This window comes from Malania oleifera, chromosome 3, assembly GCF_029873635.1.
Source record: "Malania oleifera isolate guangnan ecotype guangnan chromosome 3, ASM2987363v1, whole genome shotgun sequence".
In the NCBI taxonomy this organism is placed as follows: domain Eukaryota; kingdom Viridiplantae; phylum Streptophyta; class Magnoliopsida; order Santalales; family Ximeniaceae; genus Malania; species Malania oleifera.
In genome coordinates this window covers 16792023-16819621 of record NC_080419.1, presented here as the reverse complement: position 1 = coordinate 16819621, position 27599 = coordinate 16792023, and the positions used below count along the sequence as shown (strand labels likewise).

At 35.3% G+C, this 27599-nt stretch overlaps 1 protein-coding gene across 2 annotated transcripts; it reads left to right on the top strand.

Moving 5' to 3' along the window:
- The first annotated feature begins 496 nt into the window (after nucleotides 1-496).
- On the top strand, nucleotides 497-27334 carry LOC131150160 (uncharacterized). 2 transcript variants are annotated; one of them, XM_058100744.1, is made up of 14 exons: nucleotides 497-923; nucleotides 2988-3069; nucleotides 3209-3312; nucleotides 9093-9219; nucleotides 9959-10053; nucleotides 10587-10710; nucleotides 14642-14722; nucleotides 16455-16553; nucleotides 18420-18578; nucleotides 18682-18745; nucleotides 18851-18921; nucleotides 19293-19337; nucleotides 26398-26574; nucleotides 26695-27334. In XM_058100744.1, the coding sequence occupies exons 1-14, from the start codon at nucleotides 886-888 to the stop codon at nucleotides 27157-27159; spliced, it is 1731 nt and encodes a 576-aa protein (XP_057956727.1). In that variant the 5' UTR covers nucleotides 497-885; the 3' UTR covers nucleotides 27160-27334. The 2 variants fall into 2 exon arrangements, with proteins under 2 accessions (XP_057956727.1, XP_057956728.1); XM_058100745.1 differs by having other exon boundaries at nucleotides 646-923; nucleotides 18857-18921.
- The last annotated feature ends 265 nt before the right edge of the window (nucleotides 27335-27599 follow it).

Genomic DNA, 27599 nt, shown 5'->3' with positions numbered 1-27599 from the left:
TCAAATTTTATATGAAAAAACTGTTATTTGTGATTATTTTCATCCACATCTAATATATACATATATATATATATATTATAAAAATTTTGATATGAATAGTTTGAATATTTGAATTTCTCATCTGTTTTGAGAGTTATTTATAAATAATAATAATATTTTAAATAAGACTAGAATTTGATTTTTAAAGGTTATGATGTTTCATTTTGAAATAATATCTTGATATTTAAGTAGAGAAGGGTAAAAGGGTGAGTGTATTATTTTAGTGGATTAATTAAGTATTTAAAGGATTGTCGATACTACTATTTTAAAATAATAATAATAATATTTAAATGAAGAAGGATGGAATATATGAGAGTGGATTGGTGAAGTGGGAGTGGGAGAGTATTGTTTCAAAATAATAATAGTGAGGAAGAAGCGATGTTTTGATTGGAGAGAATTATGTTCCATTAATGGATCTGTGGAGCTTTACCAACGACATCCATTTAGAACCCAACAACTGCCAGGTGGTTCGCCTCCGCTGCCCCCACGCGCGCCTGGGATTCACGCTCCTTCATCACACGGTGCAGTGCTGGGGAGAGAAAGAACACGCACGTGTGAGCACACCCACCTAGAGAGAGAAAGAGAGAGATTACGCGTTCGCATTGGCTTCGTTTTTTGTTTGTTCCAAGGGAGGGACAGCGACGGGGAACAGCAGCGGAGAGAGAGAGAGAGAGGGTCTGTTGTTCTTCTGCGCCTGTGAAGATCTTCGTCTGTTTTTCTTTCGTCATTTTTTTTCTTCCTCTCTGTTTCCTCCTCATCTCTGTACAGTAATATTATTTTATTTATTCATCAAGAACGAGCAAAGCAGCTCAGAGAAGATCAGGGTCTAGACTCTAAATCCAATTGATGGAGCAGCTCGTTAACTTCATCATTCGCCCCCCTAGGTGCCCGCCTCTTCCTATTTTCTGATAATGTTCTGTCTTTTTCCTTTTTCGGGCGCAAACTTTTATTTGGGCGTGTTGAATCGCTGTTGTGGGTTTCACTTTGTTTCTTTAATTTCGCCTTTTCGTGCAAATTTTTTTGTGGGTGCTGGGTCTGAGCCTGCTCTTTGTTTCATATTCTTACTCCTTGTTCTGTGTATATTATATTTGAAGCCATTTGGGTTAGTTAAGTATTTTATTTTGGGGATGATTTGGTTGCTGTAGATTTTCAAATGATTTGCTCGGCTTTGGAGTTAATATATGTTGATTTTTTAATGGGGTTTGCTTATTTGAATTTTTGGATTCGGGCTGTTAAATTGAGGAACTTGAATTTCAAGATCTTACCTTTTTTTAGTATCCGGTGCAATTTTATGCTCTTCATGTTTCCAATCGTTTCCCAAATTTACCTTCCTCGTGTCTTTTGGTAATTCTTTTTTAATTTCAGTGTAGATTATTATTTGTATACTTATTATTCTTTATTAAAAGAAAAAAAAAAGAAAAAAGCTTTCTGGGTTTGATGATGAACTGGTGGTAGACAGCATATGCTGCTGAAACGGTCAAATAAATTGAACCTATGCTAATTTTTTCTGTGCTAGGCTTTATTTCTGCGTGAAATCAAACTTTTTTGCACAATTTTGTTGTTTGTTGGTGGCTTAGAAGCGTGGGAAAACAAGGTAGAATTGTCTTACTTAAGATTTGATAGAACTTGTGAGAATCACAACTGTTTGTTGTTCAATTTCTGTATTGAAAGAGAAATTTTCAATTTATACAGTGACTAGTCCTAGAATAGTCCTTAAACTCTGGTTCTATAGCTGAAAGAGTTCTTGTTTGAATAAGTTGATAATTGCATGGAATATCCAACAGCCCTGATGTGGGCTCAGGACTAGCTGCGTTCATGTGCTCCATCTTAAATATTTAAGAAAATGCTTTACCAGAGTCTAGGTTGACTGGATTAAAAGGGTTAGTAGCTTATGGAAATGTAGATTCTTTGTAGTATTGAAAATGTGTATCTTCATTAAAGATTTTTGTATGAACTTCCTTGAGGTATATAGTTAGAACCTTACACCTATGGCGTGGCTGTATACATACCTGATACCAATGCTCATCAGATATTCCTAGGATATTTGTTAGATGCTTCCAAAATCAAATACCTAAATAGCGCATCTTGGCGTGTTCATGAAATATTCTATACTTCTTTGCTGTGATGACGTATCCTACACATCTATGTAGATGTTTTGACATTTAAAATATAACAGTGCTGCAATTGGGAGCATAAATTTGAACTTATATGGATTGTGGTGAAATTTGATGACTTGTATTGCATTTTGTTCTGTTCACATAACTCCAAAAATTTAGCTCAAACTCCTTGTTCCCAAATCCAGTATAATTTATTATTGTTTTTTAATCCATGTAGTTGAAATCACAATATTTGCACCACTTTATTTATGTGAATATTTTAATTCCAATTGCTTAATAATTAATGAAATCAACCCAAGATATGGGTAAACAATATAACATCCTTTAAATCCTCGTAAATATACTTGTTTCATATTCTATTTGCCTTTTGATATGTGCTATTATGTTTTCAATAAAAATGGTAATATTGATATATATATATATGTGTGAAAATATATAATCATAAACAAATCCCCACTGTATGGCATCTCAAAGATTTTGGAGTTTCCATATCGACTTATCCCCTTATCCATATCCATATTCATACACAAATCCCCTGAATCATATCTCAAATTTTTAAGGACTGCCATATCTACTTATCCCCATAGCCATCTGTATCCATGCTTCAGCCTTACACTACACTTTCATGAGCTAACATCTGGCCTTGAGGTTACTTATAAGCTGTTTGTGTATATGCATGGAAAAGTTATTGGGAGTTTCTTAGGAAACAGGGGTTATAAATGATCTTAATTTTTCTATAGCAATGCCTAGGCCCACTTTTGTACAAATAAAATTTAAGGCTGCCTGAGATTTTTCCTTTTTTCCTTTACTTTTATATTTTTTTGGCTGCAGAGCTGAGTACAATCCAAAAAATGATTTATTGGATCAAGAATTCATGCTTAAGGGAAAATGGTTCCAAAGGAAGGATCTGGAGGTAAGATAGGAGTTTATACATTAGAGAGCTAAATTATTGTCTTGTTCATCTTTTGATAAATGTTGATTGTATTTTCCTCTTCTGAAACATAAACTTCGAAATTTGCACAGATGTATAATTAACTTTAAGTATTCTGCAGGTTAAAAACAGTCGGGGAGATGTTCTTCAGTGTAGTCATTATGTGCCTATTGTCAATCCTGACGGAAAGGCCCTGCCCTGTGTAATATACTGCCATGGAAACAGGTTTGTGGATAGCTGTGGTTTATTTGGCAGCATTGTTTTATATTTTAGTGCGTGCATGCTTGATCTGCTGATTTTCTTTGATTCCTTAAAAGTCTATAATTTTAGAAGTTTGCACAGTGAAGAATGAAGTTATAAATAGTGGTAGAAAAGAAAAGGATGCAGAAACAAAATATTTTGTTATAGATAAACAGGATATTGAGAAATTGCTCAAACATGAGAATGTAACTAAAAGTACGGCATGACATCGGTGGCAAATAACAATTCATCATCACCCTTTAAGATCTCAAGTGAAATTTCTCTGTCCACTGAAATGCTGGTCCTTGCCTTTTTATTGGCATAAATGGAGTGACGGTGCCGTACATGACATCATTTTTTATTAAAGATATGGAGTCCTTGGATTTTTGTTGATCTGCTGTGGCACCCAAGAAGGAGGGAGGGGTGGGTGGGGTCTAAACAAATTCTAACCACAGTTGTAAAATTGAGATTTGAATTAGAAATCAAAATCTCAATTTTGGGAATTGAGAATTGAATGAAATTGTAAGATTCGGTACAGATTTTCAAAATAAATTTCAAATGACATGTATAAATGTGAAGCAAACAAATATATCAGAAAAATGAAATATGATGAGTGCAGTTTACTTGTGTATAGGTGTACAAGTACTAAAGAATCTTATTAACAATGGTATATGTTTATGCAATATAATATTAGAAGCTTAAGAGTTAAAAGTATTGAGATACGATAAAAGATAAAGAAAGGAATCGATAACTATAATAAAAAAAACTGAGCTTTTATGGTGGTTAGCAGCGGAAGCCAACAAAAAAAATCATATTTTGTCTGCATACTTACTCTAAGAACTAGAAAGCATGAAAATATAATAAAACAACTTCTAAAAAAACTGATGAAAATCCAAAAAATTAATTTTTAAATCTTAAGAACTCTTCCAAACTTCAACCAGCTTAGTCAAGCTGTACAAAACCCCAAGGCTCAGGAGTGGAAAAATAAAACTCCAAAATCCAGCTTTATGGTTTTGTTGTTCTGCTCTCCTCGGAGATAAGCTTCTGGGAGGGAAATGAATGCTTCTTCTACAGAAAAAGGACATAAGGATTTTTTTGTTTTTTTGGTTTTAAATCTGTTAGGCCCCCGCGTCTGGATCTGGAAAGGATCCAGATCTAACTCAACAGAAATGAATAACTGGAATCAATTGATTTATTTGCATATTTGATCAATTCATGCATATTTAAAATTCTGGTATGTGATTTTACTTTTGATGACCATGAATTACAATGTTTCAAATCATGAATCATAAATCTAACAACAGTGATTCTAGTTAATTAAAAATCAAAGTCATAGTGCAGAACAATACATAAATTCACACATTAGTTCACACACATAAGCAACAAATTAAAGAAATAAATATAGAAGAGGGCAAACAATGTTTATGGTGGTTTGTAAACCATGTCTATGTCCATTCCTCAAGAAACCTTCTTGACTGTTCTTATTTTCCAATTTCCACCTCACAGTAAGTGCTTCACCTAGGACTTCTGCAAGGACACCTATGTCCTCAATCACCAAGGGTTCATGATCTTTACACAACCTTTATGAGGTTGCTTGGGTTTATCACCCAATCACACGGCGAGTAACCCCCTTGCAGTCTTACCAGATTAAGTTATATTCTCAAAGACTCCTTTCTTTTATATTTTAGCTTTAGCATCCACAATTTTGATTTTACTGGTTGTTTGAATCTTCAGTGAATCTCCAAGATTAAGGCCCATGTTCCTATCTTGCGCGTCAAGAGTCTATGGAATTGTACAACTCTTCTAGCAGAATGTTCCTTCATCAAGCTCCATCAGATAATCTCCAAGTTGAGTTCTGAAAAACTTCTTCAAACATCCTACCAGCTTGTAGGAAGGCAAAGAATGTAAGATATGAGTAACCAAGAAAACTTTACATAAAGCCAGCTTTAAATCCAAGATTCTAGCTGGATTTCTAGCTAGTCACTTGTCTTCAAGATGATTCTCCAGCCACTAGAAGATTCCAAATTCAAAAATCAATCCTTTTGTTTAGTAAATATATCTTCCAATATCTGAGAATATTTCAAAATGCAAGTTTTGATATTCCCCAACATATTCACTGAGATCCCCATAGAAACTTATTTCTCTAGTATTGATGTAGGGCAGATATTGCACAATATTCCATCAGAACAAGTAAAAAATTCAGTCTGGAAAAATTTAAACCTTATGAGGTTTAAGCTTGTAAAATGACTTCCAACCTTGAAATTTAGAATAGAGTTCCTCAACCTTGAAATAAAGTTCTTGAAAGAAGATTGTCTTCAAGTTCTTCTAATCAGCTGTCCCAAATTTGTCAAAGCTATCTCATTTTCTATATTTCCTGCAAACAGAACCTTTGTAACATGCACACTTCATATTTTCATTCCTCCACACTATGCAGATTGGAAGGGTGTTGCTGTGTGATTGGAGATGCTAGTGCGAATTCCAAAGTTTTCACATGGCTGTCTTGAACTTGTACTGCTATGAATTTTCTTGTTGACTAGAGATCTCACATTAACAACCATGATATAAGCAATAAGATTGTATACTTATCTACTTATTCCCAAAAATTCCGTTATTTCATTCCCTCTAAACATGATAAAATCGTGGTTTCCAAGGCTAAACTTCTGATGCAAATAGGTGTAGAATAATAGAAAAATTCACAAATAAAATCTGAGATTTCAGAATAGAATGGTAACAGCCTTCTTTGACTCAAATAATTACGGAATCCTCAAAATAACAAAGAGAATAGTGCAGTGAATTTCAGTCCAGCGAATAGGGAACTTAAACCTCAGATCAATACATGTTTTAGCACTGTTTCAGAACAGTAACAGCGCCTTCTGCTAGCCTCTTGCGCCTTTAGCAGTGATGGGTGGACTTGGTGGCACCGCAGGGTTGAATCCTCAGAACCTGGGCCTCCAAATCTTCAAACCTGAGCTGGTCTGGAGCTGAGCTTTGCAGAAAAAATCTTCTCAAAGACTAAAAACCAAAGAAACCTCTTAGAAAAGTGCCTGGAGACTCCTATTAGTACTAGACCTAGAGCTTCCAAGAGTAGCCAACTCCTACTTTGCATGTAACCCTTTTAAAAACCACTTATCTTCTAAAGCCCCCACCAAAGATTACCACCATTAAAAAAAAACACCCCTGAATATTACAAATGACCCCCAAAGCTTATTTGAACAAAATAAACCCTAAAGTTCAGAAGTTACAGAAATACCCCTAGCAAATAGCACCCTAAATGACAGCACTTGACTTAAAAAATTAAATAAAGGTTGTAGAATTGCATCAAACTCACACTATATGAATCATAGCCCATCGCCCACATTTTTTGAACAAGTCATTTACATAGGACATTAGATCAGTTGTGGTGCAATGAATGGGGTAAAATGGAGAAACTCGAGATAATAAATAGTTTTGACATAATGAATTGAAGTCATGATGTTGATTGCTACTGCTGTGTGATTGAATACGCTAGTGCTAATTCCCAAGTTTTTGTTAGGATGGTAGTGTGAGGAGAACAAATTCAGAAAATTCTGCGGCTTTGATATGTGAATAATTTTCTATCTTTAAGGTGGTATTTGCCTCTTTAGTTCCTAAATGTTTATATTTAAGTAGCGCTTTCTCAATGTAATATAAGGCATAACCCCACTATGTTTACCTTGGCACCCAAGATAGTATCTACTCCATTTAGATTTTTCATTTAAAATTGTGAAGATAAATTCTTCTTGGTATCATTCATATCTTTCATGTTAGTTTCAATAATTAGCATGTCATCCACATTAAGGCATATCATTCACACCTTTGACCATGTAGGTGCTTGCTTTCTCTTCATCCCACTGGTTTACAAAGATTTAAATAATTTGCAAACTTTCACTTTATTTCCAAGTAAAAAAAATCTTTCTGGTTGTTCCATTTACACCTCGGCATCTAGGTCACCATTTAAAAATGCTGTGTCAACATCCATTTGATGTACATATGAATTATAGATTGATGCTAATGCCAATGGTATTCTAATTGATTTATTTTAGCAATGAGTGCATATGTGTTTGAATAGGCAATACCCTATTTTTACTTAAAACCTGGAGCTTCTAATCTAGCCTTAGAAGTTTGCTAGTCAGTTAGATAGGTTTTTTGTTTGTAGTGGTTGGGAGGATGAGTTTTCTATTTCTCAAACTGTTTCTAGAACTGTGTCTGACCATTTCCTGTTTCGTTGGAATCTTCTAAGGTGGAATGGGGTCCTTCTTCTTTTCAGTTTGAGAACATGTGGCTTGATCATGGTTCTTTTCCTTCTGTGGTGAGAGATTCTTGTTGTGAGGATTTGGAGAGTAATTGGGAAGGTTTTAGGTTCGTGAGGAAGCTTAAGCATCTTAAGGAGACAGGAGACTTTGAAGATCTGGAATAGGGAGGTTTTTGGGGATATTAGGATGAAGAAGAAGGCTGTCATTTTGAGTTGGATTTTTAGATAGAAAAGAGGAAAGTGTGTGTTTATTGGATAGTGAGCAGGCTAAATGGATTTCGTTACTTCTTTAAACTTCTGTCATTTCTTTTCCTCTAAACATGGTAAACCATGGTTTCCAAGGCTGAACTTCTCATTATATGACTCATACGCCCACTTATTATCAGTATCAGCTTGCATATCTCGTCTTGAGCAAAGCATTTGTGGGACCTTAGACCACATGTGGTGCAATGAAGAGGAAAAATGTAAAACTTGAGATGATATATAGTTTTGATTATGAACTCAAATATAAAAGGATAAGTGCAAATAGCTAGGAACAAAGACAGATCTCAAAGAAACTTATGCTTATAAAAAATATGTATGAAAAAGAAAAAAACCGAATTCCCCTCCAGAAAAATGCTTTTTTACTTTAACAATCTTGAATTTTCTTAAGTACCCACCACTATAAAAGCCCAAAACATTTACTCAATGAAATAAAGCAGTTTACTTAATTACATTGTACACCTTTTGTCCTACCCTTGGTACTTTTAAGCAGCAGCTGTGGGTGTATCAGCCATCAATATTTCTCCAGATAATCTGTGGTTAAAGGAAGGTGAGATAGATCTTCATTACCACTTGTTCAGAAAGATACAGTCAGTATTTCTTACTAAACCTATGTATATAAATTTGTTTTGTGGTCTCAAACTATTCTCAAAGCTTTGGTTACATCAGTGTTTGGGATGGTTGGAGGAAATGAAACCAATATAAACCAGGGGATGTTAGGATTTTTCATGTTTCCCCTCAGCTCCTCTCAAGCTTCTATAGAATTGTAGTTGCCTCAAGTTGGTACCTTAGTAAGCTCATCAATACAATTCCCTCTTTTCTTTTCCTCAAACCTTAAAAATCTGAATCTGCAGATAATTTATTTGAACATCTTCTAAGTTTTGAGTACTAGTCCTGGACTAATTTCAAGAACTTCCCCGGAAGCATTGACTTTGGAATGGCTTTGAACCCTGGAATCTGTAAAAGCTCTCTCAACTTATGGATCAAATATCGGCCCAACTATGTGCAAAAGTTTCATCCTCAGCTCTGGCAACTTTCACCAAATGCATGCATAATGGGTTGGGATCTTTAGTTTCCAGAAGTTCTGTTCTTAATGTCATTCAACTTATAGAAATTATGCATTTTGCACAGCAGAAAAACATTTCTCAAGCCATTGGTCTATAAACTTCAATTTGAATTTAATTCCATTAAATTGGTGTATATTGACAAGCAGTGTATTTCATTTTCATGCCAGTGGGTGCAGGGCAGATGCTAGTGAAGCTGCTATAATCTTACTACCTTCAAACATCACAGTTTTTTCCCTTGATTTCTCTGGATCTGGGCTCTCGGGAGGAGAGCATGTCACTCTCGGGTGGAATGAAGTAAATGACTTATCACCTTGTTTAATACCTTAGATAATATATTAAGTAGCTTAATAACATCCCCATTTGAAAAAATAAAAGCATGGATAATTATCTTGAAATATGAAGTATATTAGTGTCTGGTGTGACTACATTTTAAATTTTATGTTATGCGTACGGCTGTTTGTGGTTATGTATGTAGGTAATTCTACTCATATGCATTTACTAATGACTTGATGGGACTCCATTGTGCTCCTAGCAAAATTCAAAAAATAATAGGATCTCATTGTGCAGTCCATAATCATGGCATGCAAATGCTTTTTTTGCGTGAGTCAGTAGAGGGTTGCATATGGGTCAAACTAGGACCGAATTCAATTTGAAAAAGTTGAAAAATTACTAATTTAAAATATGGATGTTTAATTCCATTATTAGATCCAAAATCAAACATATTTGATTTGACCTTCAATCTGAATGATTTGATTTAAACAATATTTATCTTTATCACATCTGTTTGATTTTGGTTTGAATTTGAATTTTTGGTTTATACGGTCCTATTCACACCAAGTTTGACCCATTTACAACCTTAAGTGTTTCCGCACACTAGTGCATGCACACATGTTTAATCTTATTTCTTCATATGGGCATGGAATGTATCGTTTTCGCTAGCTATACTTCTTTACAAACTGTATTGTGTTGATGATAGCTAGTCTTTTAATATTTTCTGTAAGATATATATTTATCATTTTTTCTTTTTTTTCAGAAAGATGATCTGAGGGCAGTGGTTGATTATCTGCGGGCAGATGGGAATGTTTCTCTGATTGGCTTGTGGGGTCGTTCAATGGGTGCCGTAACTAGGTTTTCTTTGTGCTTGCTTTTATCCATTATGCTTGCATATAAAGACAAAGATGGGACACACGTTTATTTACTTGTGTTATAGTAGTGTGTATGAGGGCGGGCCATGGATCAATGGTAAGTTTGCTCCTCTGTGACTGGTTGGTCATGTGTTTGAGTCTAAGGAAACAGTCTCTCTGCATAAAAAGCAGGGATAAGACTGCGTACACTGTGACGACCCTTGCCCTATCCTCACAAAGTGGGAACCTTATGGCCCAATGATGCCCTTTTTTTTTTGTAGTAGAGAGTGTGTGTGTGTTATCTTGCAGCTACATTTATATGTCTGAGTTTCCCTGGGCACATTTGATCAGCCCACACAAAACTACTTGTTTTATTTAAAATAGATTCTTTGTTAACAACGGGAGTACTTGCCCCAGTGCTTTAGCTGCCTGATGATTGTGATTAAATGTTACATTCACATATTCACATGGGTCTGCCAGAGTCTTGAGGTCTCCTATAATGATTCTGTCATTAACAGTGTATGGTTTTCCTGGCAGCTTGATGTATGGAGCTGAGGATCCTTCAATTGCAGGAATGGTCCTTGACAGTCCCTTTTCTGATTTGGTTGACCTGATGATGGAACTTGTGGATACATACAAATTCCCACTGCCCAAATTCACTGTAAGAAAATTCATTCCAGGAAACTTCTAAATTTTTTTTTTCATACTTTGATACTGCAATTTCTTGGTTATTTTGTGTTAAACCTCAAATTTTTCTTTTTGGTTTGAAGTAAATGTTATGAACGCTTAATCCCTCCTCCATTATTCCATTTCCATATCATGTTTGTTTGTGGAATGGAATGAGGTGGGAATCGAATTAATAAATACTTGAATGGAAAATATAAAGAAATCAAGTCATAAATTTGATTCCCTTCTGCCTGATTCCATTCTATTCATATGCAAACTTGTGGTCAATGTTTTTTCGAATACTGAGCAGTAAAGTGCTCCTGAAAATGCACAATAATGGAATTTATTTTGAGTATTCAATGTAATCATGTTAGGGGTGATGACCAAGCAAATTTTATGCTAAGATGGCATTACCGATGGGTATGTGATTCATGGTAAATGAGAAGTACTTTTGACACAAGCTTGTATTATTAGAACCTTTTAAAAAGCAAGAGTGGAATTGAAGTACGAAAAGAATCAAGGTAGGATCAGAATCAAAGCAGAAGAATCATTATTGGAAAGCGATTATTACGTTTGTTTTGTAACACAAAATGGTTGGAGGAGTCACAATTTCTATTTCAATGTTTGGTATTCTTCAATGGTGGCAATAATGGAATGAAGAATAAGTCATATTTGGAGAAAATTTCAAATGCTAAATTATTTAATTGTGTAAATTTTAAATATATGATTTCAATTCAGCATTTTTTTATTGAAAATTTATGCATTTTTCGGATCATAATATTTTTTTAACATAATAATAATAATAATAATAATAATAATAATAATAATGATATTTTTGTTTGGATTTTCTTGTTATCTTTCAAAAGTAGTAGTGGTGGTGGTAGTACTAATTACAACAACAAAAAAAATAATAAGAATAGTGTTATGATTATTGTTATTGTTGTTTATTATTCTTGTGATTGTTGTTGTTATTGTTATTATTGCATTACAATAATAACAACAATAATAATGTTTTGTTATTATGTTGTTGTTATAATAATTTATATATTATCATTGTTGTTCTTTTATTATTACTATTCAATATACCTCGTGCATTGCATGTGATTGTACGCAAATAATGTTATGTAAAATATTTTATAATTTTTAATAAATTATATATGTATATATATATTTTTTTCAAATCAAATAAATAATATATTGTCATAATTTAGTTTACAAATATTAAAGTGTGAATATTCATATTTATTTATAGACATTAATACCTTGTCTTAAAAATATAAAATACAAATAATGACATGAGCTAGATACTATCATAATATCATGTAAATATAGGGACATGAAAAATCTTAAAAAATATAAGATACAATATGACACAAATACTCCAATTAAAGTTGTGCTGAATATCGATTTATAATATTTGCATACCATTTTAGAAAAAAAAATTAATAATTATATTTTCATTATTTTTTATTTTATAAAAATCTCAATATATGACTTCTTCCGATAAAAACATTTATAACTTTATTATCATTTCTAAATTGTGATTTGCTACCTAAAATCTTAGGTATTGTTTTTTTTTTTTGTTTATTTAATGATCAATTAATGAGTTTTAATTTTTTTTAAAATAATTTAAAATTTATTATTTTGGGGGTACTTCTAGATTTACAATTCCATTTTTAGAATTTATCTTTTAGAAATTATATTATTATTTATCTAAATAATGTTAGACATGTCACAATAATTTTAGATGACATCATATGAATTTACCTATATTATTTTGGAATGTATATTTTATTTAAAATATATAATACCATTGCATTTACTTTATCTTTTGAATGAAATGAATCTTTTAGGGCCAAATCTTGACCTATTTAGAAATAAATTTTTAGATGTACATTTACCTAATGTGATTGAATTTATTTTTATTTTTAGAAATATTTATGTTACTTCTAAAAGATGATAATATTTTTGTGTACTAAATTATTTACTCTTATATACACTGCCTTTTTTGGCAATATGGAGTTCCTTTTTCAGGTTCAAACTTTAATATATCTAAAACAGATTCTATAAATGTAAATTTATCTAATTTTGGTTGAATTTATTTCCTTTTAGGAATGTTTTGTATTTCTTTTAAATAAAATATTTTTGATACAAAATGATTTATTTTATTCATATTTTTATTAATTTATTATAGTACAGATATAGATGTGGACATCTATATAATGTTAGTTTATTTTATTTATTTTTAACTAAATGGAAGTTTTTTCTCTAGGTTCAAACATTAACTTTTAGACATTTTTAATGTAATTTCATATAACTTTGCTTGAATTTACTTCATATATATATATATATATATATATATATTATAGAAATTTATTTCTTTTATGATTATTTGGTCTTACATTCAAAAGATAATAATATTTTTGTCAATAAAATTATTTATACTATACATACTTCTACATATAATACCGCAATTTAGTTCTTTTTTGAAATGTTGGTCTTATAAAAATTTATTTTTAAAAATTAGGATACTTTTGTCCACAAATTAATTTACAGTTTGATCTTTTAGCTAAGTTTTGTGTAGCTCCTATAGAAGATAAGATAAGAGAGGGACGACTTAGATGGTTTGGGCAGTTGCAACGTAGCCTACATGGTGCGCCAGTGAGGAAGAGTGAGTTAATTATTGTTAGGGGCAGTAGAATGGTAGGGGAAGACCTAAAGTAACTTAGAATGAGATAGTAAGGATTTAATAGCCCTGAATTTGTCAAAAGAAATGGTCCATGATCGCATAAATTGGCAGAAAAGGATTCATATAGCTGACCCCACCTAGTGGGACTTAAAGGCTTGGTTTTGTTGTTTATTTTTTTGGAGTTTTTAGCCTTTCTTTTAAAAGATAAGGATATTTTTGTACATAAAATGATTTACACTCTTCATACTTTTATTTGTCATTGTTTATTGTAATTATAATAATAATTATTATTATTGGTGATGGCACAGTTGAGAGACATTCAACTTGTGTTTTTTTGGGAATTTATTATTTAGTGAGGGTCATAATTGTTGTCAGAAAAAGGAGTTAGGAATGAAATTGTGATTCCTACCTGTAAGAGAAGGGACCCCAATTCCATTGAATGGGGAAATTGGCTGGAATGAGATTTTACCATCATTTACACAAACCAAACATGGGAATGGGGATCAGGGTCAGTTTCAATTGCATCCCAACCTTGATTCTGCAAATCGAATGGGGGGTTAAGTTGGCTTACAAAAGTTCTTTTCAATTGCAACATGTTTAGACATCAATAAGAAATGTGCTTTTTGACAGAAAGTTCAATCTTTACCTTTTGAATATGCAAAAAGGCACGGACTAGCAAAAATTACTGAGCCAGTAAAAATAGGTTTACTGCTTATAAGCAGATGATTCATTATCAGAACTACTTTTTGCTTATTAGAGGTTAATGCTGAATTACTTAGGCTTTAAGAACTTCTTTTTTATTTTTTTTAAAAAAATGTCATAAGTAGTAATACAACCTAAACTAGTTCTGTGATTATCTGGCCAGTTGAATATTAGACTCAGATTGCTATTCAGAAGTCATTGTTCCTTCATTTGGTTCTGCTTCCAGAAAACATGTGTTGGCTTCCAGAAAATCTCTGTTGATTTTTGGAATTTGTGACTATCTTGAGGGTTTTGAAGTGGGAAAGGCAATTACTGCCTTTGTTCTCATGTTGTATCCACAGAATTGTCTTTGCATGATTAGCTGTTCCTGTTTGTACCAATATTTATGCTAATTGTATGGTTAAACTCAGTTTACTGAGCATAATTATGATTAGGAAGGGTGCGAATGCATGTACGAATGATTTTCTCTGTGGTACTTAACTGTTAATCTCTTTTGAATTGTATGGTTTACTAACTTCAGGTTTTGTCGTTCTAGGTGAAGTTTGCAATCCAGTACATGCGAAAGTCTATCCAGAGAAAGGCAAAATTTGACATTACGGACCTTAACACCATTAAGGTTTTATTCTGCTACTATTTGAGTTTAAATGTTAGTGTATTTCTTGATAATACCTTTGGTACGAAGAAATCATATCATTGTTTGATGACAAAGTTCATATATGAATATATTATCGCATTCCCAACTAAGGACTAAAATTTTGACTTCAATGGAAATTTTGAGGGTCTCTATCTACATAAATTTCTATTCGATGGAAATTTAGATTTTGATTTAAAGAAATGACAAAAATCTTACAGTAAATTATGAATGAAACTTTGGAAAATATAATTATATGATTATGAATAATTTAGAATCAAGATGAAAATACTTGGATTTTGCTTCTCTTTTCAGTTTTTAATTTTGAAATCTGAAATTTGGGAATTTCGGCCAAAATTTGGCAGAATAAAATTGAATCTGACCCCTCTCAACATCCAAATATTCGACTGAAATTTAATACCTTTTTCTCAACAGTGTCCACTGTTCTCAATTCTAGTTAAACCCTTTTCCATAGTTACAATTTGATTTACTTACATAATATATATGATTTACCTTATCAAACCTTTCAGTTTGTTTTGTATCTCCCTTCTTCCTCACAGGTCGGTGACCAAGAGACTGATGACATTGCTGAAAATGATTTATTCAGGGCAATGTAAGGGAGAGGTTCAAATATCATTTGTGAAATGGGACATAGTTGAATGACCTTTGATTAGAATAGAGTTGGGGGTTAATGATTTAATCTCCTTCAAGCTTTCCTTTGAAAGTGTAATTGGTGGTTGAGAGAGAAAAAGGAGCAATTGTGGGGGGAAGATCATTGTCACCAAATATGGTTTGGAAGAGGATAGGTGGACTACTATAGAAGGTAAGGGCTTGGGAGCTATATGGTATGAGGGTGTGTAGAGGATGGGAAGATCTTGAGCTACATGTGACTCTTTTAAAATAGGCAATAGGAGAGGGTGTGCTTTTGGCAAGTGGGAGTGGGAATCTACCTTTAAATATAATAATAGTGTGTGATAATACTATATTATGGAGGGCATTAAACTACAGATTCATGCTCAACAGGTTGAGCTTCATTCTGTCATCAAACTACTGATTCATTCATGTACACAAATAATGGAGAGGTGCCAAAAATAAGTGTCAATAATAATTGTCCGTTTCATGTACATGATTGTAGAATGAAAAGCAGGCCAAGCTTTGACAGCTTTGAATTTGCCACCACAAATCATAATAAGGTTTTGTGTTTAGAGGTTTAGGAAGTCAAAAGATTTTAGTTTATGTAGAGGTTGTTTCTATCTAAACTTTGCTGCCTGGCTAATGTTCAAGGAGATTGCTATTTGTGAAATAAAAAATCTGTTCATTCTATTGATTTGTGAAGAAAGGTTACTGATGGGACAATTTATCCTTCATTCTGCTCTTGAAAATGAAACCATGGATTTTTTTTGTTTTAGTTGATCAAATGAAACTGTGACTATACAACTTGATGCAAAATGAAAGGAGTTTGATAGTTGATACTGTCACAGGACCTTGTTTCTATATTCCGTTGAGCCTTAATACATATGAGTATAAAAAGAAGGTGAGAATTAATTCTGGAGTGAAGAAATTTGATTTGGAATCATGAATGGAAAAAAAAGTTAATAATTTTCACTGTTATACCTTTGTGTAATTATTGATTTGTTTCCTGTTTAGTGCTTATTATATTGGCGTCTTACCTTTATTTGTTGAAATCACTCCTATTTTGCTGGCTTATTTTGTCTAGGTGGCCAAGTCTTGTTTTGTTCCAGTATTAATAGGGCATGCTATAGATGATGATTTTATACGGCCCCATCACTCAGAACGCATATACGATGCTTATATGGTAATTTCCTTAAACAATTATTCTGAATTTGAAATATTTTTAGATTATTCTGCTGTCATGCATATGAATTTGCACTTTATACCTCTTCTGCTGTCTTTATGTTCTATTTTGTTAACTGTTACTGTGTGAGCACACTTCTATTTGATACATATAGATATAATATGTATACTGTCTTTTCCTTTTTCATTGGCAAGTTCAATTCCTTGTTGTAAGAAACAATGTCCCCCATAGAAAACTGAGGTTATGTTTGGTTTGCGGAATGCCTATTCCCAGGAATAGATAAGTTTTAGTAGATTAGTTACAATTAGTTATACAAGAAATTATATTGTTACTATAAAGCAAATAAAAGTGTGAAACATTTTATGAGTCCATAATAAGGAATAGATAAGGAATAACTATTCCCGAAGTTCATCATGGGGATGTTTATTGCTTTCTTATTACATGTTCAAGGTTGTCAGAATCGGGATTTTACGTAGGATCATTGGAGGTGTCTGCGGGATCGGATCGTAGAATCAGATCAAGAATAATAAGATTCTACTTTCAGTGTAAAAAATATATTCAAAATAAATGTATATGGAATTTTATGATAATAAGCACAGCTGCAAGTCTGCAACACAAGTCTTAGTCTCTTAGAACTTAGAAGTTTGAACAAGAAGTTGTCAAGTTCACAAAAAAATAACCAAATCAATCATCAATCAAAAAATTTCAATGAAGTTAAATACTTAAATAACTTAAAGTGATTGCTGGTTCTTTCTTGAAGAAAATGATGAACAGCAACTCAGCAAAAAAAGAAGAGGAAGAGGGAGAAAAACAGTGCTCAGTAGTTGTAGCTGGCTGTAGCTCACTGCTGAGTGTTGATTCCGCTGGACGAATGGTTCTTTCTTTTCAAGGCTCAAGAATACCTAGAAATTGGTTGAAGACTGAAGAGTGCTGACTCTGCTGGCTGCTGAGGTGTTCAACAGAGAGAAGTGGACTGAAGAAGGAGTCGAACACCAAAGAACTAGTACAGGAAAAATCTAATTATTTATACAGGAATGTTGAAGTTTTAATAGGTTGTAGCATATCTGGCAGCAGAAATAAGGTTTTAGCGTGAAGCAGTTAATCCTGTTTCTGGATCAATTCTAAGATTCCTCTGAAAACAAGGAATGAGGAAAAACTAAATTGTTATTAATCGAAGTCTGAAAATATAGGAGGCCCTACAAGGCTATTTATGTTCCAAAATAAAACTAAAAAAATTCATCACTCTTATAAAAGCTCAGAACATTCTGGAAAAATTAAAATAAGCCTAAAATCACGAAGAAAGTAGCTCCTAAATATCATAAAATTATTAAATCTCAATAGGAAGTATGTATGGAGTCTTACCTCTGTGCTTGAAGAGGCTGCTTTAGTAATTTGGGCCTCTGACTTGAGATTTGGATGTGATGGTCTTGCAGCCGAGTGAAGGCAACCCCTCTCAATAGGAAACAAAAATCATGCAAAAATGTATTGACAGGCTGTCAAAACTGCCGAATCGTAGGCTAGAAATGTGCTTGAATCTCACATGTGAAATTGGCCATGCTGTAGGGCTTGACTTGAGCTTTCCGTGCATATAGTACATGCTTTGTTACTTGTTCTGGATTGAAAGTTATGACCATATAAAGTTAGGCCTGAAATTCACTCTTTATGCATCCTTTGCTACATCAGATTGTTTCTTATCCTGTGTATGCTGTTGTGAATATTGCAGCACAGTTAAGTAGTTGATATAAAAAATGTCTTTGTGTTAAAAAGGATTAGTAGGCATTTGCTATGAATTTTTTATTTATTAGGGTCTTTTATCTGATGTTCTGTGCATACCTGTGCTTGTTCTATGACCCATAATTTTTCCAGGGGGATAAAAATGTCATCAAGTTTGAGGGAGATCACAACTCCCCCCGCCCGCAGTTCTACTTTGATTCTATAAATATATTTTTTCATAATGTTTTGCAACCCCCAGAGGATGAGGTGGCGGGAACTTTCTTTGATTCAGTACATGATTACTTTGGCAGGGTAATTTACTTATCAGTGTTCTAGGTTGTACATTTTGATTTTATTGGATCTGACAGATGTTGGAGCTATCATCCTAACCAAATGGCTTACATTGCACCTTCAGGGTAGCTGGACTACAGTCCATGATTTAGGACGTGCAGGCCAAAGTTCTGTGGCTGCATCCGAAGGCATGTCTGGAGTACATTTTGTCTGACCTTTTAAGTGTTGGATTCCGTGATACTCTTTATTTGGAAGCTTATCTTACTGTCATATTGATAGCTGATTATTTGCAGGACCAGTGGCAAGCAGCACAGAAGATGCCATTAAACAGCTTCGTTCCAAACGGCCTATGAGCCGGACAGAGGTCAGTAAGTGGTTGCTGGTTGCCTTAATTAAAGTGGCTCTCCATAAGGAGGTCAGGCTAGAATACTAGTTTTGAATTAAACAAATGATCTTCAAAATTAGAGATTTTGGGATACTGTTATTTGCATGGCTATGAGATCTGTGTATGAGAATTTTGACAATTATCAGTTACAAAGCAATGATCCAACTTGACATTGAAGGAATAGTGGTCAACCAAACCCCGTTCCCTCCCTTTTGAAAAGAAAAAATACACAAAAATAAAAAGAAAACCTTTGGAGAGTCTTGGTATAGGTGCATTGGTTGTATCAATGTCAATTTCAAGTTGTGCATTTGATGTCCACTTTTACTGATTGTCTCATTGATACTTCTCAGGTCCCATCTGCTAGCCCATCTGAGGAAAAGCCATCTGAAATGAAGGTATCTTCTTCTCCTTTTTTAGCTTCCGGCCTTCTTCAAGGTTCAAAGATTTCTCAGCCTTCTGTTTTCTCCTCGCATGTGATGGAGACCCAGGGCAATTTTTATGCACATTATCCCTTAAAGTAATAACATTGTGGAGCATGGTACATGACATTCCTGACACATCAATTCAGTGTATCCACACCATTGATAATGAGGATGGTTGCAGGCCTAACTGAATCCTATACTAGATTTTTAGTCAGCTAGGGCTTGTGTTGAGTGTTAATGAAGCTATGGCCTACCCAACTAGCTATGTTACATGAGTCATCAATTCAGTGTATCCACACCATTGATAATGAGGATGGTTACAGGCCTAACTGAATCCCATACTAGATTTTTAGTCAGCTTGGGCTTGTGTTGAGTGTTAATGAAGCTATGGCCTACCCAAGCTATGTTACATGAGTGTTGAGCAGATAACACACACATTCATACATGTGAGCACATGCAAAACCCCACAACCACATGGACCAGTGTAGATGTTAAGAGTACTGAGATGGATGAGCCCTTTAAGTCTAAGGTTACATCTGGTTCGTGGAACATCTATCCCTGGGAATAAAACAGTTATAACATAGAAATTTGGTAGCTTACGAAGGAAAATGTGTTTTAATTGAAAATGCAACATTTTTTTTTATTAATCCACGACATGGAATAGAAGAGGAATGTCTATTCCCAAATTTAATCATGGAAGTGTCTATTTCATGTTGAATAACACAAGTTTTTACATGGGTGATTTTCTTCCAAATTATTATATCCTTAAAGCAATTTTTTATGTAATTTTCACCTTATCTCATTCTATTCCTAGGAATTGAAACTCTCGCAACCAAACATTACCTAAAAGATGACAAATATGAACACATCCATTATAAGCTTATGGAAGACAATTGGAAGGAGCATTTAAGATGCTTCAGGTATCTATTTTTCGATCAGCAAAGAGAAAATTTTCACTAGAAGGGCACCAAGGGTTTGCCACCCAAGTACAAACAAAGAAGAGAGAAAAAAGAAGAGGATGGATCAACAGTTTGACAGTGTATCCAACAGATCAAAAATTAAATGTGTACAGCATGCACTGCCCACTGGACCATCTTTGAAATAGTAAGCCATCTACCCTCGAGGATTGTGGGAGAAGTAGATGTTTCTTCAAATCTCTAGCATTTCTTTATCTCCACATGATGCAGGAAATAGTATGAGGAATCAAAGAAGGATTTTTCCCGTTCTCTATTCATAGAAATACCCTTCCAAGCCTGGATTCTTTCCAACAGATTTAGTAGTGACCCAGTTGGGCACTAATGATGCAGAATCACCTGTGACAGCAAGTGTTTGATTAAGGTTTGAGGTGATAGGAGGGTGGCAGAGAAAATTGGATTGCAGTAGTAAATAAGTTTTTGATGGCCTTACAAGTTACAACCCTCAGATGATACATCCCTGCGACCAGCAAAATGGTGGAATATGATTTGTACAGCTGACACATATAGTGGTGTTAATTTTGGTCTGAATCCCCTTTCCATCAGGTTTGCTTTCATTATATAGAAGAGATTTACATAGTTGTTGCCTGATTTTCAGCACTTAAATGCTGCCATATTTTCAGCATTATTTACAGCCTAATTGCCTGATTTTCAGCATTATTTACAGCCTAATTGCCTGGTTTTCAGCACTTAAATGCTACAGCCTAATCAGCATTATTTACAACCCATTATTTACAGACTAATTGCCTGAATTATCTCCAGTAAGTGGTTGCTGGTTGCCTAAGAACATGCACCAGCCAGTAACAGAGTGATGAGTATCCGCACTTCCGGCCCAATCAGCATCACTATACCCCACCAACTGTAAGGAAGATTGTTGAGGAAAGAACAACCTGCATGTAGAGGTGCCCTTCAGATATCGGATAATGCGGTGGACAGGGCTAAATGAAGATGTCGGGGAGCCTTCATAAATTGACTGATTTGCTGCACAGCAAAAGAAATATCAGGACAAGTAATCGTTAAGTAGTTCAAACTCCCAACAAGCTGCCGATACGAGGATGGGTCTGATAGAAACTCGCCTTCCCCTTGACGAAGCTTAAGATTTATCTCCAAAGGAGTAAGAACAGAATTACCCGATTGGAGACTAGCCAATGAAATCACTTCCTGGGTATATTTGTGCTGGTGTAACAACATATAAGATGGAGTAAGCTGCATCTCAAGGCCAAGAAAGTATTGTAGGAGACCAAGATCTTTCATGTGAAAAGAGGCCTTGAGATGCTGTTGTAATTTCTTAATTAACTCAATATCAGAGCCAGTAATTACAATGTCATCAACATATACCAAAAGCAATACAATTCCTCCAAAAGTCTTGTGAAGAAAAAGAGATAATCAATCGGACTCTTGAGTAAAATGAAAAGCAAGCAGGGTAGAGCGAAATTTATCAAATCATGCACGCAGAGCCTGTGTTAGTTCGTACAAGGATCAGCGTAGCTGACAAACCTCTGAGGAAGGTGTAGGCATGTAGCAAACATGCCGGGAGGTGGAGAATTCTTCCTTCAAAGTCCCATGTAGAAAAGCATTCTTCACATCCATCTGGCAGAGAGACCACCCCTGCGACGTAGCAAGTGCCAAGATAATCCGCACTATAGTCATTTTGGCAATAGGTGCAAAGGTCTCTTCATAATCAATGCCATACTCCTGACGGTTCCCAAGAGCCACGAGACGGGCCTTATATCTGTCTAGTGACCCATCAGACCGAAACTTGAATGAGTACACCCATTTGCAACTAATAGGTTTGACACTAGAGGGACAAGTCACAATATCCCAAGTGTGATTATCTTGAAGAGCTTGGATTTCTTCTTGCATGGCCTGCTGCCAACATTCTTGGGTGGCTGCCTGGGTATGAGTAAGGAACAGAAACAGTGTCGAGAGTGGCAATAAGTGAGGTATGAGGAAAACCATACCTATCCGGTGGATGTGTAACCTGGGTGGAGTGGCAAGGTACCGCAGAACCAAATGACGGATTTGTGTTTGGAAGGGGCGTTGAAGAAGGAGGAGGATGTCGATGATACACCACACCTAGTTTAAATCGCTCAATAGAAGAAGACACATCATCAAAAGCGGGAAGAAGAGTAATAGGAGTATCAGAAATAACCTGAGACTGAAAGAAATATTGATTTTTGAAGAAAATCACATTCCGGGAGATTCGAAATTTGTTTGCATGAGCATCATAACAAACAAATCCTTTCTGTGTAGGACTATATCCAATAAAGGCACACGTGACAAACTAGGCAGAAAACATGTGACGCTCAACAGGTGGTAGATGAACAAAACAAACACACCCAAAAGTATGAAAGACTTGATACTCAGGAGATATGCCAAATAATCGAAAATAGGGAGAATCATAATTTAGAGTGGTAGTAGGCAAACAATTGATCAAATAGATAGCAGTAGATAAAGCTTCTACCTAGAACTTAGAAGGTACAGAAGAATCAATCAACAAAGTACAAATGACATCTAAGAGATGACGATTCCTACCCTCAACGACTCCATTTTGTTGAGGGGTATAAGAACAAGAACGTTGGGAAATGATCCCCTTTTGTTGAAGAAAAGTTTGAAAGAATGACACATGTACTCCCCCCTTGAGTCGGAGCGTAAAGTTTTGATACAAGTACTGAATTGTATCTCGACATACGCAACAAATTTTTGAAAAAAGAAAACACGTCAGCTTTGGAGTGGAGAAAATATATCGAAGTGAATCAACTATAATTATCAATAAATGTCACAAAATAACGATAATGACCATGAGAAATAACAGGTTTCACACCCCAAACATCAGTATGCACAATCTCAAACCAATTAGAAGCACGACTACCATGCGTAGGAAATGGTAAAGTTTTACTTTTACCAAGACGACAAGTAGCACAATCAAAAGATACCGGAGAAGAAGAAAAGAAATATTTATTGCCCAAAAAACAATGTTTCATAAGATGAGCCAAGACAACAGAATTAGGATGACCCAATTTCTTATGCCAGACTTCATTATTATTGGCAGTAGTTGTACAAGCAAGAGAAACAACATTAGGAATATAAAATTGTAAAGGGAATAAACGTCCCACTTTAGGCCCCTTTGCGATCACCGTCCTCGACACCTGATCTTGCACAAGACAACCACCACGAGAAAAATGAACATCACAGTTATTATCTACCAATTGTCCAACAGAAATCAAATTGGTAGACAATCCAGGAGAGACAAAAATATCGCGAAATAAAGAGCCCAAATTACCAACAACAGTAATTAGAAGAGCACTGCCATTAGCAATCTAAATATTTTGCGTGCCTCTATACTTACAAACACCATGGAGACCTGTCATTTGATTAGAAGGGCCCGAATCAATAATCCAAGAAGTTGAGTTAGTAGCTGTACCTTGCAGGCCTAAGGCCGTAAAAGCAAACACAATCATCTATTGGACCATTGTTGGTGTGAGAACAAACGAGTCAGAGCTTACAGTGCGTGGCGCAGAAGAAGAAGAAGAGGACTGAACAGCAGCCTGAAAAGCTTGGGATTGGCGATTTTGAGGTCGCACTCGATAGTCTTTGATGATATGGCCTTCTTTCTTGCAATAGTTACAAACTTTCTTAGGATAGTCACGAGCAATATGACCAAACTCGTATCAACTGAGACACTACAAATTGTTCCTCCCTCTCCTTGTGCTGCATATGCTACATTCACAGCCTCAGAAAATACCTTCTCAGAAGTCATATCCATCTGAGTGGATAACCGCTATTCTTCATGCAATAAATCTCCCAACAAATATCCAACGAAGGAACCGGATTACGGTTCAATATACCGGCTCGAATAGGCTCAAATTTAGGTCAAAGTTTCATAAAAAACTGATTGTGTTGACTCTCAGCATGAACCGCTTCAAGAGCCGCAAGTGTCGTAGGGGGAACCTTAGCATGAACAATAGCAGAATACTCACTCCAAAGATTAATAAAACCAGAATAAAGTTGTTCAATAGGTAAATTACCTTGATTGTAATTTTTAATTTCCAACTTCAATTGGAACTACCGAGCACTGTGATCTTGGTGGTAAATACAATGGAGATAATCCCACATAGCTTGAGCCATAGTAAAACAGTGAAGATTGGTCACAAGGTGAGACTCAATCGTCCCCAACAGCCAAGAGATCACCTTAGCATCCTTGACCTCCCATTGTGCAAATTGCTTTTCATCACTGGGAACTTGAGCAGAACTATCAATATGATTTGATAATTCGTTCCCTTTCAAGAACATTTTAAATTGGAATTCCCACATAGAGGAATTCTTTCCAGTAAATCGAACAATAGTCTTTTCAATAGACATGATGAAAGGCACTGCCCTGTGTGAAAAATGACACAGCAGAGGAAGAAACACAGCACCTTTGTCGATCACACCAGGAGGAGTCTAAGCTGCTGACCCCCACAAAAACTGCCAACAGCCACAAAGATGCGCAGCTGCCACGATAAAAACACTGAGATGAGTAGCCCACAATGAAGGACAGCGTGTGCAACTGAAAAAGAATTCCGGCAGCCCCAAACAACTCAAAACCACCAAAGTGGACACCACAGAAAAGGCCGACGCCCACGAAAAGCAAGAAAGAACTTGCTGAAACCGAGAGAGAGAGAGAGAGAGCCCAGTGATTAAAGACCAAAACGATGGAATCAGAAGAGGGGCTCTGATACCATGTTAATTTGGTCTGAATGCCCTTTCCATCAGGTTTGCTTTCATTATTAAAAGAGATTTACATAGTTGTTGTCTGATTTTCAGCACTTAAATGCTGCCAGATTTTCAGCATTATTTACAGCCTAATCAGCATTATTTACAGCCTATTTGCCAGATTTTCAGCACTTAAATGCAGCCAGATTTTCAGCATTATTTAGAGCCTAAATGTCTAATAAGCATTATTTACAGCCTAATTGCCTGAATTATCTCCGTTAACAAGTGGGACTTATGGTTTTGTTGTTGCTGCTTTATACAATGATCATTCTTCTAGAGAAAGAAGTTCATGAAGTGAAATTATTAAAAACTATGACTAAGAAATGACAATAACTAAGATAAGTGGCCATGAAATCAGTTGGTTCATTTTTAACTTTTAAAAATATCAATATGATTTCATTTTCTATTTTTGTTTAGTGTGCGTGTGTAACTCTGTTTCTGCAAAGTATAAAAGCCTGCTCAATGTTTGATGAAAGACATAACAATTGAGGCATTTAAGAAAAAAAATTCCTAACTAATATGCAGGAGAAATGTGTTCCTGCAAACGGCCATGATTTGAACAACTTGGCGATCTGGATCTTGTTCTGGACCAAGTGACATTAACCCAAATCGTAATCTTTGTCAGTCATAAGCTGTGGAATTCAATTATCCTAAACATGGAAATCCACAGGCCTGTTCGTAGCATTGGACTTGGGCAATAGTTGATACTATCAAACCTGCTTGAGTTGCTATACAACAAACAACAACAACAAAACCAAGCCTTAAGCCCTCCTAGATGGGGTCGGTTACATGAACCCTTCTTGCTAGTTTACATGATTGTGGGCAACTGCTTGAGCTCAAAATTGAATTTCTGATGGTCTCTGTTTCTCTTTGACTACCACTGGACTTCATTTTTCTATGAAGTTTCTTCTGGTTTGACCCTTGTGACAGCATGAGTCACTTTGACTGGGACGTCAAAGAGGCTGTTTGATGTTATGACAGTTTAACTGGATGTTGCCTTTATCAGTCCTTACTCCACTTGGGTGCTGGAGTGATGGTCATCACTGGCTTGCTTTCTGATAAGCAGGGAAAGAAACAAGCACTATGCTTGGGAGCATAGACTTGAAACCTCAGATTTGTAATCGTATGGACTTATAGACAAAGAACAATACAAAACTGTATTGAGTTTTATCAAATTCCACAATTATGAATCAAAGGCTCAAACTCCATCCTCCCAAATGAGGCATAATAGCTTTCCTAAATAAGGGAAGAAAAAAACAAGAGCAGAAGAAACACTAACCCCTCATTTGTAATTCATCTCGCAGGAGGAAGGACCTGAAAATGATCCTCTTTCATCGTCTTCCAAAATGATCAGCTTTGAGCTATCCAATGGTCACCCATATGGTCCTCAGGTTCCAGCCTCGATAGATGATGATCAATATGTGGAATACTCACTTGATGATTTGGCAGATTTCCCATGCAATGTGGAGGAAGAAGAAAGGGTGAATTAGATTATTTGCTTTCACATCCAAATTTTAGATGTGATTTTCAAATTTTAAAGAGAGGCTGACCATTTGAGGTGCTAATCTCTTCTTATTTTAATTTCCAAATTCTTCTTTCAGATGTTCATGGAAGCAGTGATGGAGTCATTGAAGGACTTGGAGCCAAGGCATCCTCGTGTAGAGGAACAACAACCCTCTGTTTCTAATGATTCTCCTGAGTCTTCATGCAAAGATGGTCCTAGTGCCACTTCCATTACAGAGGATCGCAGGCCTCAGAAGGCAGAATCCCCATCCCCCTCTGCGGCTAGTGGCCATGATTTGGCATCCCAAGATCCTTGTCCTGTTACAAGTGTGACATCTACTGCTGGGCCTGCATTTGACGCTGCTGCGTCCGCCATTCAATCAGAAGCCGCAAGGACTCCCACGCATAGCGATACTACTAGCAACCAGGGTTCATCAGATGCTGATGTCTCTGGTGGTACGAAAGCCACGGTGACAGTTGTAAAGAACCAATCAAGCCATATCATGGATGGTTTGTTGCGTCGCTGGGATCTCAACTTTTTTCGAAACAGTTCAATGAAATGAGAAAATTATACTGTACATTGGATGATTGGATACTGTAATGTTTTGTAACCAAAAAATGCAGGGACAAGTGTCTTCTGGAATCCAAAAGAAAAAAAAAAAAAATGCTGCTGTGAATGTGTTTACATAGTTTCATTTAACATCAATGGCAAACATTTAGTCATTCCAACTTTAAGAATTTCTGCTTTGTATCCTTTGGTTGGATGGAATGAAAGTGGTTTTATTTTATGGGCTGTATGGTCCCCCAAAAAATGAAATATTTTTATTTCTTAGGACAGTAATGTGGTGAGCACAACCATGCTGTGAATGTGGATTGGTTCTTTTGTAGTAGGTGTTGGACAGAATTGAGGATACCCAGACAGGCTAGTCTCTCTCTCTCTCTCTCTCTCTAGTCTCTCTCTCTCTCTCTCTCTCTCGTAGTGATGATACTTGGTGGGTGTGTT